This window comes from Dasypus novemcinctus, chromosome 10, assembly GCF_030445035.2.
Source record: "Dasypus novemcinctus isolate mDasNov1 chromosome 10, mDasNov1.1.hap2, whole genome shotgun sequence".
Taxonomy (NCBI): domain Eukaryota; kingdom Metazoa; phylum Chordata; class Mammalia; order Cingulata; family Dasypodidae; genus Dasypus; species Dasypus novemcinctus.
In genome coordinates this window covers 85,576,706-85,589,845 of record NC_080682.1, presented here as the reverse complement: position 1 = coordinate 85,589,845, position 13,140 = coordinate 85,576,706, and the positions used below count along the sequence as shown (strand labels likewise).

The 13,140-nt window shown below is 38.6% G+C and overlaps 1 protein-coding gene across 3 annotated transcripts in view; it reads right to left on the bottom strand.

Annotated features, from left to right (window-relative positions):
* The window catches only part of DENND5A (DENN domain containing 5A), a 115,020-nt gene that overhangs the window by 45,399 nt on the left and 56,481 nt on the right, over nt 1-13,140 (bottom strand). For 2 of the 3 annotated variants that reach the window (XM_004470256.5, XM_071218216.1), the window contains exons 2-4: nt 8,268-8,339; nt 7,415-7,524; nt 5,109-5,766 (exon numbers count right to left, since the gene is read on the bottom strand). In XM_004470256.5, coding sequence (XP_004470313.1) covers nt 5,109-5,766; nt 7,415-7,524; nt 8,268-8,339 — 840 coding nt within the window. The remainder of the gene's footprint in view (nt 1-5,108; nt 5,767-7,414; nt 7,525-8,267; nt 8,340-13,140) is intronic. The other variant, XM_004470253.4, reaches the window with a different exon arrangement.

Genomic DNA, 13,140 nt, shown 5'->3' with positions numbered 1-13,140 from the left:
CCTCAGTCATGCTCAGCACTGCACAGAAAGAGTTTTGGAAAAACTCTGAGTGTGACTTTAGGTCCCAAGTTCAATTTGATTCTACACACAAATCTTCTTTATTGCCTTGACTCCTCTTGAAATTCTTGTTATGGATACCAGAACCCAAACTCTGGGAATAGAAACAGCTCTATAGAAAAATGTCACCTATCATATTTCTGGTTTTAATTCTCTTTTCTCACCTCTAAACATCCCCAATGTATTAAAAATGCCAGCTGTACATTCTAATATGACCATCTAGTTTACTCTTCTGTTCTAAATCAGAGTTAGTCCTTACAATTAAACTAAGTCTGTTTCAAAATATTTTTATCAAGCTCTAGCCAATAAACAGTAACTAGGAAAGTAACATGATTTGTCCAACTCTGCATCACCCAGACACAGGAGTCTGCTACTTCATATTTTAAACTAAAAGTTGCAAAGTGAAGCCTCAGGGACCTTGTTCAACCAACAGATTCTTTCTGTTTGGCCCACGTAGTGTTTAGCAAGGACATGTTGCCAATGTTTAAAAATCAGAGATGGCACATAAAAAATCTGGGTCCCAATAAAAAAAAATAGAAGCTCTAGTAACACAGAGCTAGCACTCCTTACAAGGAATTAAATGAAAGTTAATTAGTGACTGTCCACTTTAAATTGGGTGTGTGCTCTTAAATACAACATGATCTCTGTTACTGTACCTTCAAATTATATCTAGAATTCAACCATTTCATACCATTTCACTGTTACCTCCCTTAGTCTAGTCCTAGCCAACATTATTTCTCATCTGAATTATCACAATGGCCTTCTTACTGGACTCTGCTTTCCTCGACCCACCACACACCCCCTTTGGGAATATACTCAATACAGTGGCTAGAGTGATCTCATTAAAAGCATAAGTTATTCATTTAATCACCAAATATTAACTGAGCACCCATTATATACCAGGTACTGTTTTCATTCTTGGAATATATCAGTGAACAAAAGGCAAAAATCCCTGCCCTAGTGGAGGTTAAATAGCATTCCTCTGCCCCAAATCTTCCTATGCCCACTAGCCACATCAAGGATAATTTGAGCATCAAAATAAATAATGGATTAAAACCTACTGAATAAAACTAAAATCTATGAATCATATGATAATAAACAAACAATGAAGAATGGAAAGTTCTTCCTTATAGAATGCCAACTAATAAAGAAAGAATAGTATTAGAAAATCACCATTTTGCAACAATCATAGCAATAACTGATTCAGACTATTATCTTTAATGGATAGTTTAAAAATTAGGTTAAAAAAAAAAATCCATAGGCTGGGTGAGCCTTGAATCTCTACAGAGTTGCAGCCAATACCTACCCTCCAGTTCAGCAGGCTCACCCAGGACTCCTATCAAAAGGATGATGGACAGGGAAACAGACTTTGGCCCAGTGGTTAGGGCGTCCGTCTACCATATGGGAGGTCCGCGGTTCAAACCCCGGGCCTCCTTGACCTGTGTGGAGCTGGCCATGCGCAGTGCTGATGCGCGCAAGGAGTGCCGTGCCACGCAAGGGTGTCCCCCGCATGGGGGAGCCCCACGCGCAAGGAGTGCACCCGTGAGGAAAGCCGCCCAGCGTGAAAAGAAAGAGCAGCCTGCCCAGGAATGGCGCCGCCCACACTTCCCGTGCCGCTGACGACAACAGAAGCGGACAAAGAAACAAGACGCAGCGAATAGACACCAAGAACAGACAACCAGGGGAGGGGGGGGAATTAAATAAATAAATAAATCTTTAAAAAAAAAAAAAAAAAAGGATGATGGACAATGCCCAACCCAAGAAGCAGAGAGTATCTTCAACTGCAACTAAGACAGTTCTATCCATCTGCCCTATGGGAGCCAAGTCCCCTCTCAATCAGAAGCAGAGTTGGGCATCGCAATCTCCAAATCCTCAAGACAGAGGAAGGAACAAATATCAGGAGGGAATGCAACTATGGACAAAAGTAGACTTCTTATTTTAGTAATGGAAGAACTTGTAATATTGGTATAAAGACAGTGGTCACCAGAGATAATGAGGGGATGGAGAAGGAACAATAAGTGTAGCATGGGGCATTTTTGAGACATTGGAATCATTCTGCATGCTATTACAATCACGGATACCAGCCATTATTCATTTTGTCAAGACTTATAAAATTGTGTGGTATAAAGTGTAAAACATAATGTAAACTATAGACCATGGTTAGTAGCAATACTTCAAAATGTATTAATCAATTGTAGCAAATGTACCACACTAATGAAAAATGCTAACAGAGGGAAGTGTGGGAGGGGTGGGGGTAAGGTATATGGGAATCCCCTATATTTTTTATGTAACATTTACGTAATCTAAAGCAACTTTAAAATTAAAAAATTAAAATTAAAACAACAACAAAAAACACAGCAAGCATGGTTACAACAGGTCAATTTGGTAGAAATGCCCCCCAAAAGGTAAAAAACTCAAAAGGGAATTAAAATCTGTAATATTTAACATAAGAGAACAAAACAGAAGCACAAAGAAGGTTTAGAAAATCAGTCTTATCTCATGGAAAGATTAGGAAATTGAGACTGATAAATAGCCTTTTGTTTAATGGCACTGTAGTACTGTTACCTTTGCCTGGGCTTAACTCCCCCCCCCCCCGCCCCCATCATGTATGACTGGCAAGGTTACTTCCATTACTCAGGTAAAGTAAACCAGTAATGGGAGGGTTATCACTTTGATACCAATAAAAGCATATCATCTCCACATGTCACTTTCACTGCTATTTCCTCTCTCACTATTGACCATCTTGAATCCCAGAAGGTATACAGTAATTGTCAAGTTTTGTTTTAGTTTCCTTTATAAGTACCCCTCCAACGAAATAAAACTATCACTTTCTCAGAATAAGCAACAACATAGAACTGTGTAGGAAAGAAACACTGCTGAAGAGGTAGCATTTTAGCTCTAGACAAATATGGCATTTTTATAAGGATTAATCTTAACTGCATTAATCTAGTGTAATAAATGAGACTCTGAAAGTTAAAAAAAAAAAAAAAATCCATGGAACTATACACTACATATGACCCCTAAGTCAAACCATGGACTATAGTTAATAGTACAATTATAAAAATATGCTATCATCAATTGTAACAAATGTTCCATACCAATGCAAGGGGATAATAATAGGATAATATATGGGAATCCTATGTTTTATGCATGATTATTTTGTAAAACCACAATTTCTCTAATAAAGGAGGAAAAAAAGTATTAAACACACATACAAAAAAAGGTACCAAAAAAAACAATAACCAAAAACCAAAATTCTACCTCCTTCCTTTTAATAAATTATTTGCTATCAGAAACAAAACAAAACAGATTAGGTAAAATTTTGAAGAGGAACAGGATGTTTACAGAATCTCAAAGTATCTTCCCATAAATAATTTATTAGTTACAAAGGGAAAAATGATCATTTTTTTACAATAAAAAAACCTGGAAGATACCATCTTAACCAAGTGATCAAATTAACATCACTCAAAATGGGATACACTGACATCATGTGCCTCCTAATGGAAAAATTGACACTATGCGTCTCATGATAAGATGTACTGATATGATGCATACCACCATTTTTGTGATAACCCAACCAAAAATTTATAACTTGAATCTAGTCAAGAGGAAACATCAGACAACCTAAATTAAGGAACACTCTACAAAATAATGAAAGACAGTTAAAGGCTAAGGAATCAACAACTAAAAGTAATGCATGATACTGGACTGGATCCTGTATCAGAAATTTTTAAAAGAATTATAATACACATTATTGGACAATAGAGAAATCTGAATATAGTATTGTATTACATTTCCTGAATTTGATAATCATTTTATAGTTATGTAAAACAATATCCTTGTTCTTAGGAAATAGAAGCTGAATCATTTAGAGGTCAAAGGACATGATGTCTGTAATAACTCAGTGGTTCAGTATGTTCACACATGTACAGAGACAGTGATTAAGCAAATACGGTAAAATGTTAATAACTGGTGAATTTGTAGAGGGGTTTATAAGAATTCTTTGAATACTTCTCGCAACTCTTCCGTAAGTCCTTACAATGGCCTCCAAGACCTTATACAATTTTGGCTCCTGTTAAGTCTCTAATAGCATTGCCCACTACATTCCTGCTCACTCACTCCAATCTATTCACACCAGCTTCCTCCTTGTTCTTGAGCATATTAAGCACATTCTTGGCTCAGAACCTGTATACTCCCTTCGAAATATACCTTTATATTTGCCTTTGCCTGAGATATTAACATGGCTCACTTAGAGAGACCTATGCTAATCACTATTAAAAATTGTAATCCCTCTCTCGTTTTATTTTTCTCCATAGAACTTATTACCCCCTTATATACTATATATTTTATTAACTTATTTTACCATCTCTCTTTCCCCACAAAATAAAATTCCATTATAGCAGGGATTTTTATCCATTTATCCATCATTGTGTCTTGAGCACCTGAAACAATGTCTGGAACATAGGAGGTATTCAACTAATATTCATTAAATGAATGAATTTTATGTTACTTTGTGGCTCACCTAATAAGCATTTGTTTCCTTCTAATCTACTTTACCATTTTGTCCAAATCTGCTGGTCTCAGTGAGTCATACGCTCCTTTATAAAAACAATTCAAAAACAAACAACAAAATTAAGTAACATATCTTCATGCTTTCTCAAATGTATGCAAAAATAATCATTTGTGAATCTACGATTTTACTGTCAGGTTGAATAAGCGGCAAAGAAGTAACTCTACAGAATGAGAGAACAGAATTGATGGAAGGTCACCTTCCCATACCCATCACCATCTGCCTCTCTTTTCAATATCAATCAGAAGGGACATCGTCAGGAGGTAAGGTTCCCTCAGAATGGCACAGCCAACAAATGGCCATTAGAAATGTTAGTCCTCTCATGTTCCACCAGTTTGCCATCCACCATCTACCTGAAAAAATCTGGGCTTTGTTCAATCTCTAACAGCCCTTGAACTATACAGTCAGCCTTACTGGGTCTGAATTCGGAAAGAAAGGAGGGCTTTAAGCAGACATAGAGCTCTAATAAGTATTGACTTACGTTGTGAGTACAGCAGTATTTGAAATTCCAGAAGAGCACAAGTAAAAAGCTGAAACACATTCTCCACCCCAAGTAGTTCAAAGACCTCTTTGACAGGAAAGTCAAATAGGGGGAGCTCACTGGTGCTTGGTCTCTGGCAGATTATTGGCCCATAGACTCCAGAAAACTTCAAGGACCGGCCAGGAGGTGGGAGTGGCACCTCGTAGAGTACGTTGTATATGTAGCTCTCAAGGGGCAGAGGAGGGGGCTGAGGTGAAGTGACTGCCTGGTGGAGTTGCTCCAGCACACTCCTACACGCCTTCATGAAGGACATGGGCGTGATGAGGCAGATGCACTTAGAGACGTAGAGAGTATCCCGGCTAATATCGTAGGAGTTGAAGCGCTGCAGCTTGGTTCCAGGAATGCCTTCACCATCCTCCATGGCACTCTGGTCTCGGCCATCAGCAGGGGAAGCATGAAGGACATCATATTCAGCATTGTGCATGTGGTAGAGGGTCTGCATTGCACTGCAGATCTGCTTGCTAGTCACCTCCTCATAAAATGTAAGGGCAAACCCAAATGTCCGAGAGCCATCCTCTCTTGTAATAATAAAGGCATGGAACTGGGGCTCCCTAGGATCAGATTGGGTCTTGAATGCCAGCCCTTTGGGCATGCATAGCTGCAAAAGACAATAAAGAAACAAGCAGTGAGAGTTCTCAACGCTATCCTTTTTTCACAACACTATCATTAATATTCATTTATAGAGCACCTACAGTGCTAGGTGTTTGGAATACCAAGGTCCACACAGTTAAAACACCTGCCCTAAACATCTCCTATCCCACTTAAAGCAAAATACACAAGTAAATAAAATTACACTGCAGAACTAAAAAGAAGTACACACAAAACGCTATGTGAACACTGAACAGGCAACTAAGCCTGGGAACATCAGAAAAAACTTTACAGAGAAGGTTATGTTAGAATTCATGAGGTAGACAGACAAGGGAAAGAAGGACATTTCAAGGACAGGAAGAGAATGTGAAAAGATACAGAGGTAAAAGAGAGCCTGAAGAATTTAGGAATAGTAGGTAATTAAGCATGACAGCTTGATAGAAAATAATGTATGTATTAGGAGATGCTAGAAATAGATCTAAAAATCAGAGATGCAACTCTGGGCCTAAAAATAAAAAAAAACTTGTAAATAGTTTTAGACCCTACCATCTCACAAAATTCTATCATTAAAAAAAACTCTCTCTTTTCATATCAAAAAGGGTATTCATTTCATATAAAGCAAGGAGGTGACACAATCAGGATAAAGATGTACTTTTTTTCACTTTAATTCAAATAGGTTATATGAAGAAACTTGAATAGTTAATCAAACTGACCTTATTCAATCATCACTCATTTTGCAGTTTCATACAAACCTGGTTATACAAATAAAATACCAGCAGCCTGGTAAGACAAGGACATACATTATGTTTTATCTATTAGCTTTGAACTTAATTCCCCAAAGCCTAGGTGTTTCTAGAATATAGGTTGCTAAATGAAACAACCACTGAACTAGGAGTCAAAACATTTGATGCTAAAAACAAACAAACCTGATGTTCCCTAAGCCTCAGTTTTGTCATCTTTAAAACGGAGATAAATTTACTTTGCATACTTCACAGGGTTACTGTGCACTAAACAAGATCACCCTAAATTTAAATACTCTAAAAACTACAGAATGCAGTAAAAAAAGGAAGAGACAGTACAAAGATGTGGTATATGTATGTGTGCATGTGTGTATGTATGTATGTCCATATGCACTTAATATGACCTACCTTAAGGGATCTTGTGAGGATTAAATAAATGAATTCACATAAAACACTTGAGTTCTGAGGACAAGGTGACTACTCAATACAGGTTCTTATTCATAGTGGCATTCTTCTACATGAGATTTTAAATGTCACTCTCTCTATATATATTAAAAATACCTATTTCTCCTATATTACAACACAGAATGAATGAAAATTGCTTTAAACCTCACTCATCATGAAATCTCCATGCTATAAGCAATCAATATAGCTCATTACCACAAAAAGAGATCACTTATCTAATAATATGTATTTTATTTAATTTATTTAACACAATAGAAACATATTATGACTTTTAGTATATTTTTTATATTCTGAATATTTGATACATTGATCAAAATACAGAATCATGGACAATATGCATTATAAACCCTCCTTCAAAGGTTACTGACATTTAGTGGGACCACTGCTACTGCAGTTGGGTCTCCTACCATAAATTACTCTGTAAATTATCTCATACTTGTAGCAAATACTAACCATTCCCACTGCATCTTGGTCAAAGGGATTCCATTCTACATTCTCAGGATATCGGGCAAGGACCTTAGACTTGAATGTTCTTCTCAATGGTGTCTGCTCAAAATTTTCTCCTGCAAGAAAAAGAATGAAATAAATCATCTCCACAAAGTCCCTTTAAATTACAGGGTTATAGAATGTGTGAGTTTGACAGTCCAGCAAGGTAAAGAAATGAAGGCAAGGGGGTTAGTATGTCACCCATCTAAGAAAAGGAAAGGGATTAAAGTTATTAGGTCAGTAAAGAAGCTGAAAAAGTTTAGCACGGTTAATATTGGCTACCACCAGCTGTCTTTGCTTTCTTTCAAAACAAAATTATTACTAAAAATTCAATGGTTAAATTTCTTGGGAGAGAAGGGAGAAAGCATAAGGAATTATGAAGGATTATAGTCATCTTTTTTTCCCCCCTAAAAGCCATAAGTAGTTGTTTAAAGTCAACTGATGACATCACAGAAGAGTTCTTTTAAATTCAGAATAAAATAAGCATTTCTGTAATCTCTAAAAAACATAAAGAGACAAAAAGATTTTAGGGTAAATATAATGAGATATTTTGTCAATCTAGAGTCATCTGAAGTTTCTGAAATTTTCCTATTTCTCCCTTCCCTCTCTGAAATATACCAGTGTATACCAAAATAAAATTAAAGTGGAGAGAGGAAGAACCAAACAACCCACCACCTAGAGGGATACAAATCTGGAAACCTACTGGTCAAAAAAGATATAAGAAGTTTAGAAGGTCAAAGAGTACAAAATGCCACTGGAGAGACATGTAAGAACCACCAGAAAGTTCTGGTTGTTTTCTATTATTTTGTTTTGTTTTTACCTTCAGTCGCACTTGAAATGAAAGGGCTGGCACCATCCCTGGCTTTAGAAGCCTGTATGTACTGGCATAATGCTATACGATAAATGAAATAACAGAGTATTACAATAAAGCAGCGTTATTCAAACTTGTATGACCATGACTCCCGTACAAAATACATTTTACATTATGAAGCAATAAACACATACATGTATGTATAAATATAAATTAATCTAAAACAAAAACATTATGAAGTAATACTTACCCATACTATGGATGATACACTTCCATATATTCTACTCTCAAAATAACAATAAACTGCTGGTACAGACCTACTAATGGTCACAACTCATAACTTGAAAAATATTACAATAGAGTAAAATGGGATGAAGCACTCAAGAGATACCAAATTAATGTAAAGTCATTGGTATTTTATCTGAAAGCATATTATCCCAAATATTTATTTTCCTAAGAGGGTAGGAAGTAGGAACAAACTTATTGCACACTAAATATTTCAAACAAATAAAATTAGTGCGTGTCATGGAAAAATATATGGGGAACAAGATCAAGGACAATTCAATTGAATTCTATACCTATTTACTGAATAACCACGGTACACGAGGACTGTAGGTACTGTGAAGGATAGAGGAACCAGACAAAGCATCTACTTTCAAGGACCAGTCAAATGTATAGGAAAAAGAACATACACAAACAACCATTTCAGAGGGAGGTATTATCTGGAAGGCTCTGGATCTTCAACATATGTAGTCTAACCATTCACAGCACAGTTTCACAGCATCCTGTATATGCACTCTAGATGACAGAACAAATTCTGTTCCAACCATAGTTTTTCAGAGGTGGTTTAGAATCCAAAGAGGTTAGGTGGTTATTAAGGAAGATGCATTCTTTACCATTATGGGATTATGATGGGCCTAAAGGCAGATAAACCTTCACCCTGAATTATCCCAGAGGCATCTCAAAAGCTTCTAAGAAATAGAAAAAATTATAAAATTCTAGGGCACCTGCCCAAAAAACCAATAATCTCAGTCAGAAAGTTACTGATTTATAACTAAAACCCTCTCTCCCACTTTATCTCCATCATCAGCAGAAGCACCCTGCTTCCTCACTGTTTTTCAGCTTCTGACAAGACTCAGCTTTCTTTCTGTTAATAAATCAAGTACCATCACCTCAATTCCTTTCATTTCCTGCTTCCTTCTTCCAAACTGGTTCCTCTGAAACTTTTTGTTCTAGGAAATCTCATCTCTCAAGATATTTTGGTAATCTTCATTAAAGAAGACCTGCAAAACTCAGCAGAGAGCTGGTAGCAGCTACAGCAACAAAGGCCTATAGTTTATGTTAAGCTAACCACAGAGCTTTCAGTAACACCTGCAAAGAGCACACCATGGCAAGCCTACACTTACTGTACAAGGTAATTAAGCAGTAAGCAGCTAACATAATGAACTTGTCTACAGACTGAGATTCTCAGAATGTATTTTTAAACTGCATTCAGTTCTGATAGAAAGTAACTATTTCGGGAAGCAGATGTGGCTCAACTAATAGAGCTTCCGCCTACCATATGGGAGGACCTGGGTTCGATCCCTGGGGCCTCCTGGTGAAAAAGAAGAAGAAAAAAAGGCATGCCTGCACAACAAGCCAGTGCCCACACCAGAGCCCACATGATGAGCCAGTGCTCGCATGACTGCCCGCGCGACTCCCCGCTTGGTGAGCCAGTGCCCCATGCAAGCAAGTCACACAACAAGATGACGGATGCATCAAAAGAGAGACAAGGAAAGAGTCAAGGTGAAGTGCTGAAGAAACCAGGAACTGAGGTGGCACAATTGACAGGGAACCTTTTTCCCTATTAGAGGTCTCCAGGATCGAATCCCGGTGAATCCTAGAGGAGAGAAAATGAGAAGAGAAGACAACACAGACAGCAAAAACAGCAGGGCGGGAGGAGGGGAAGGGGGGAAAATAAATAAAATAAGTCTTTATATTAAAAAAAAGTAACTATTTCATCCTACCAACCCTTCACTTTTATTTGTCAATTTCTTCCTTATTAGGCTAGAAAATCCTTAGCAAAAATGATGACATATTTGAACATGCACAGGAATCAGGGCAGCTACTATTGTCCAGAATGAAAGCCTTTGGAGAAAGATGATTCCCTAAGATGCTATGAGGTGTCCCCAAAAACATGATGAGAATTTTAAAGAAACTGAGATGAAGAATGAAGCCAGAGCTAAGCATAATGAACTGTCCTAGAGTGTGGACAAAGAGGAGAGGAAGACTGTGAATCACAGGGAAATGCTGTCTTCAGATCCTCTGTCTTCACCATCACCTTTCTATCCCTTTACCCTTCCTCAAACAAGCTGAGTGAAGGAGTCTTGTTAAAGAGTTGGGTTCTGAGTAGAAGTAGTGCAAAGGGTGCCAATCTTGGACAAAAGCCTGTCTGTGAATTAGACAGCTTAGACTATGTGATGGTTAGGCTAATGTGTCAACTCACCCAGGTAATTAAGCCCAGTTGTTTGGTCAAACAAGCACTGGGCTAATTGTAATGCAAGGACATCTTTGGACTTTAGTAATCGGTGAGTTCATTGCATTGAATGGCTGATTACTTCTACAATCAACCAAGGAGACTGCCCTCAACAATGAGTGACATTTTATCCAATCAGTTGAATGCCTTAAAAGGGGAAGTGATTTCAGCATTCAGAGAGAATTTTCCAGCTGGCCTTTAGACAGCCAATGTCTCCTGGGAACTCATCTATCAAGGACCTTCATCAGAGTCTGCCTGTGAAATTTAGACCTATGAAGTCATGTGAGAGAATTTTATAAAATCTCATACTATTTAGAAAAATCACCGGTCAATTCTATCTCCCTAAAGAACCCTAACTAACATATGTTGGTACCAGGAGTGGTTCTTACGGAACAGAATCTTAAACATGGGATTTCTGAAGTGGATCTGGGGGTTTTGCAAGAGGCTCTCTACTTTAACTGAACTCAAGGTACTAATGATGGAGTGGATGTGGCTCAAGCAGATGAGTGCCCATCTCCCCACCGGAGGTACCAGGTTCAATTTCAGGTGCCTCCTAAAGAAGACAAACAACAATCAAACATTGAGCAAAAACAACAAGCAGACAACAAGCAAAAACAATGAACAAGACAATGAGCAAGGAGGAGATGTGGCTCAAGCAGTTGAATGCCCACCTATTACATAGGAGGTCCTGGGTTTGGTTCCCAGTGCCTCCTAAAGAAAAAACAGACAACAAGGAATAAAAGAACTGAGCAGACAATAAGCACAAACAACAGGCAAAAACAATGAGCAAGCAGACAAGGGAACCATCTCAGGGGGAGTGAATAATCAGGAATTCACTCGCAGTCCATGGCGTGAATTGGCAATGGAGATATGCAAAATATCATCACTGGATTCCCATACTTCCATGCTTATAAAAGGTAAAGAATCTGGGTGAGAATGTTTTCAATACCTTAACAGAGTTTTGTGGAATCAAATGATATTGGTTGGCTCCTCCTAGATACTCTGCATACAGTTACAAAAGAAAGACATGAGCTAAAGGACTTCAAAATTGCAACTTAAAAGCTGCATGAATGATGTGAAAGTTTCTCTGTATGCTCTGAAAGGAAATCTTGTTTCATGCGGCCACAGACTTGAGATCTCTGAAAACCAGACTCAGGTTCTCATTGCAGACATAATAGAATTACAAAAGAAACTAAAATCTCAACCTTGCAGGGTATCTGCTGTTAAAATGAAGGCATTGTTTGAAAAGGAATGGAACCCTGAGAATTGGGATAGATACATATGGGATGATGTTGATATTGGTGGGGACATTGGAACCTTAAATTCTGCTGAGATTTTGCCAGATAAACCTGTGATGGCCTGCCTCCTGAGACCACACAGTGTCAAGCTTGTACCACCCAGACTCCAGCCCGCCCCAGGGAGTCTGGACCTCCTTCCAGCCCTGAGGAAGGTACCAGCCAAACTCCAACACGTACTGCCCAAGTCTACCCTGCCCTGAGGAATCTGCCTTCTAACTCCTACCTGAAGAGATTAATCCTGTCTCACAAAATGAAAAGGCAAGGAATGCCCTGAGGTCAGTAGCTTTTATTTCTCTCCCCTTCTTCCCCACCCCCCACCCCAGTTGTCTGCTCTCTGTGTCCATTCGCTGTGTGTTCTTCTGTGACCGCTTCTATCCTTATCAGCAGCACCGGGAATCTGTGTTTCTTTTTGTTGCGTCATCTTGTTGTGTCAGCTCTCCGTGTGGGCAGCGCCATTCTTGGGCAGGCTGCACTTTCTTTCACGCTGGGCGGCTCTCCTTATGGGGGGTGCATTCCTTGTGCGTGGGGCTCCCCTACACAGGGGACACCCTTGCGTGGTATGGCACTCCTTTGCAAGGCATTTCTAATCCTCTCCTTACACACCCCCACCTTCACTTCCAGACCTATTCCTAGACTAAAATCACACACACACACACACACACACACACAAAACAAAGGCAAAGTACAAAGTGTGACCCATGAGGAAGTACACTGTACTCTAAAAGAACTGAATGAGTTTTCCAACTTCTGTCTATATAGGTTGGAAAACTAAGGGTATGGGATATTAATAGAAGGAATATATAATTGGATCAGGCTGAATTTATTGATATTGGCTTGCTAAACAGAGACTCTGGATTCAAAGCTATAGCTTTGAGGGGTTAGAAAGGGCTCTAACAGCTTGTTTGGGTGGCTGACTGAAAAACGGACCAAAAGAACATCTAAAATGTCTGAGGTTGACATGCCCAGTTTACCCTGGTATACAGTAGAAGAGGGAATCCAAAGGCTTAGAGAGACTGGAATGTTAGAATGGATTTACCATTTAAGACCTGCCCACCCACCCCAGGAATGT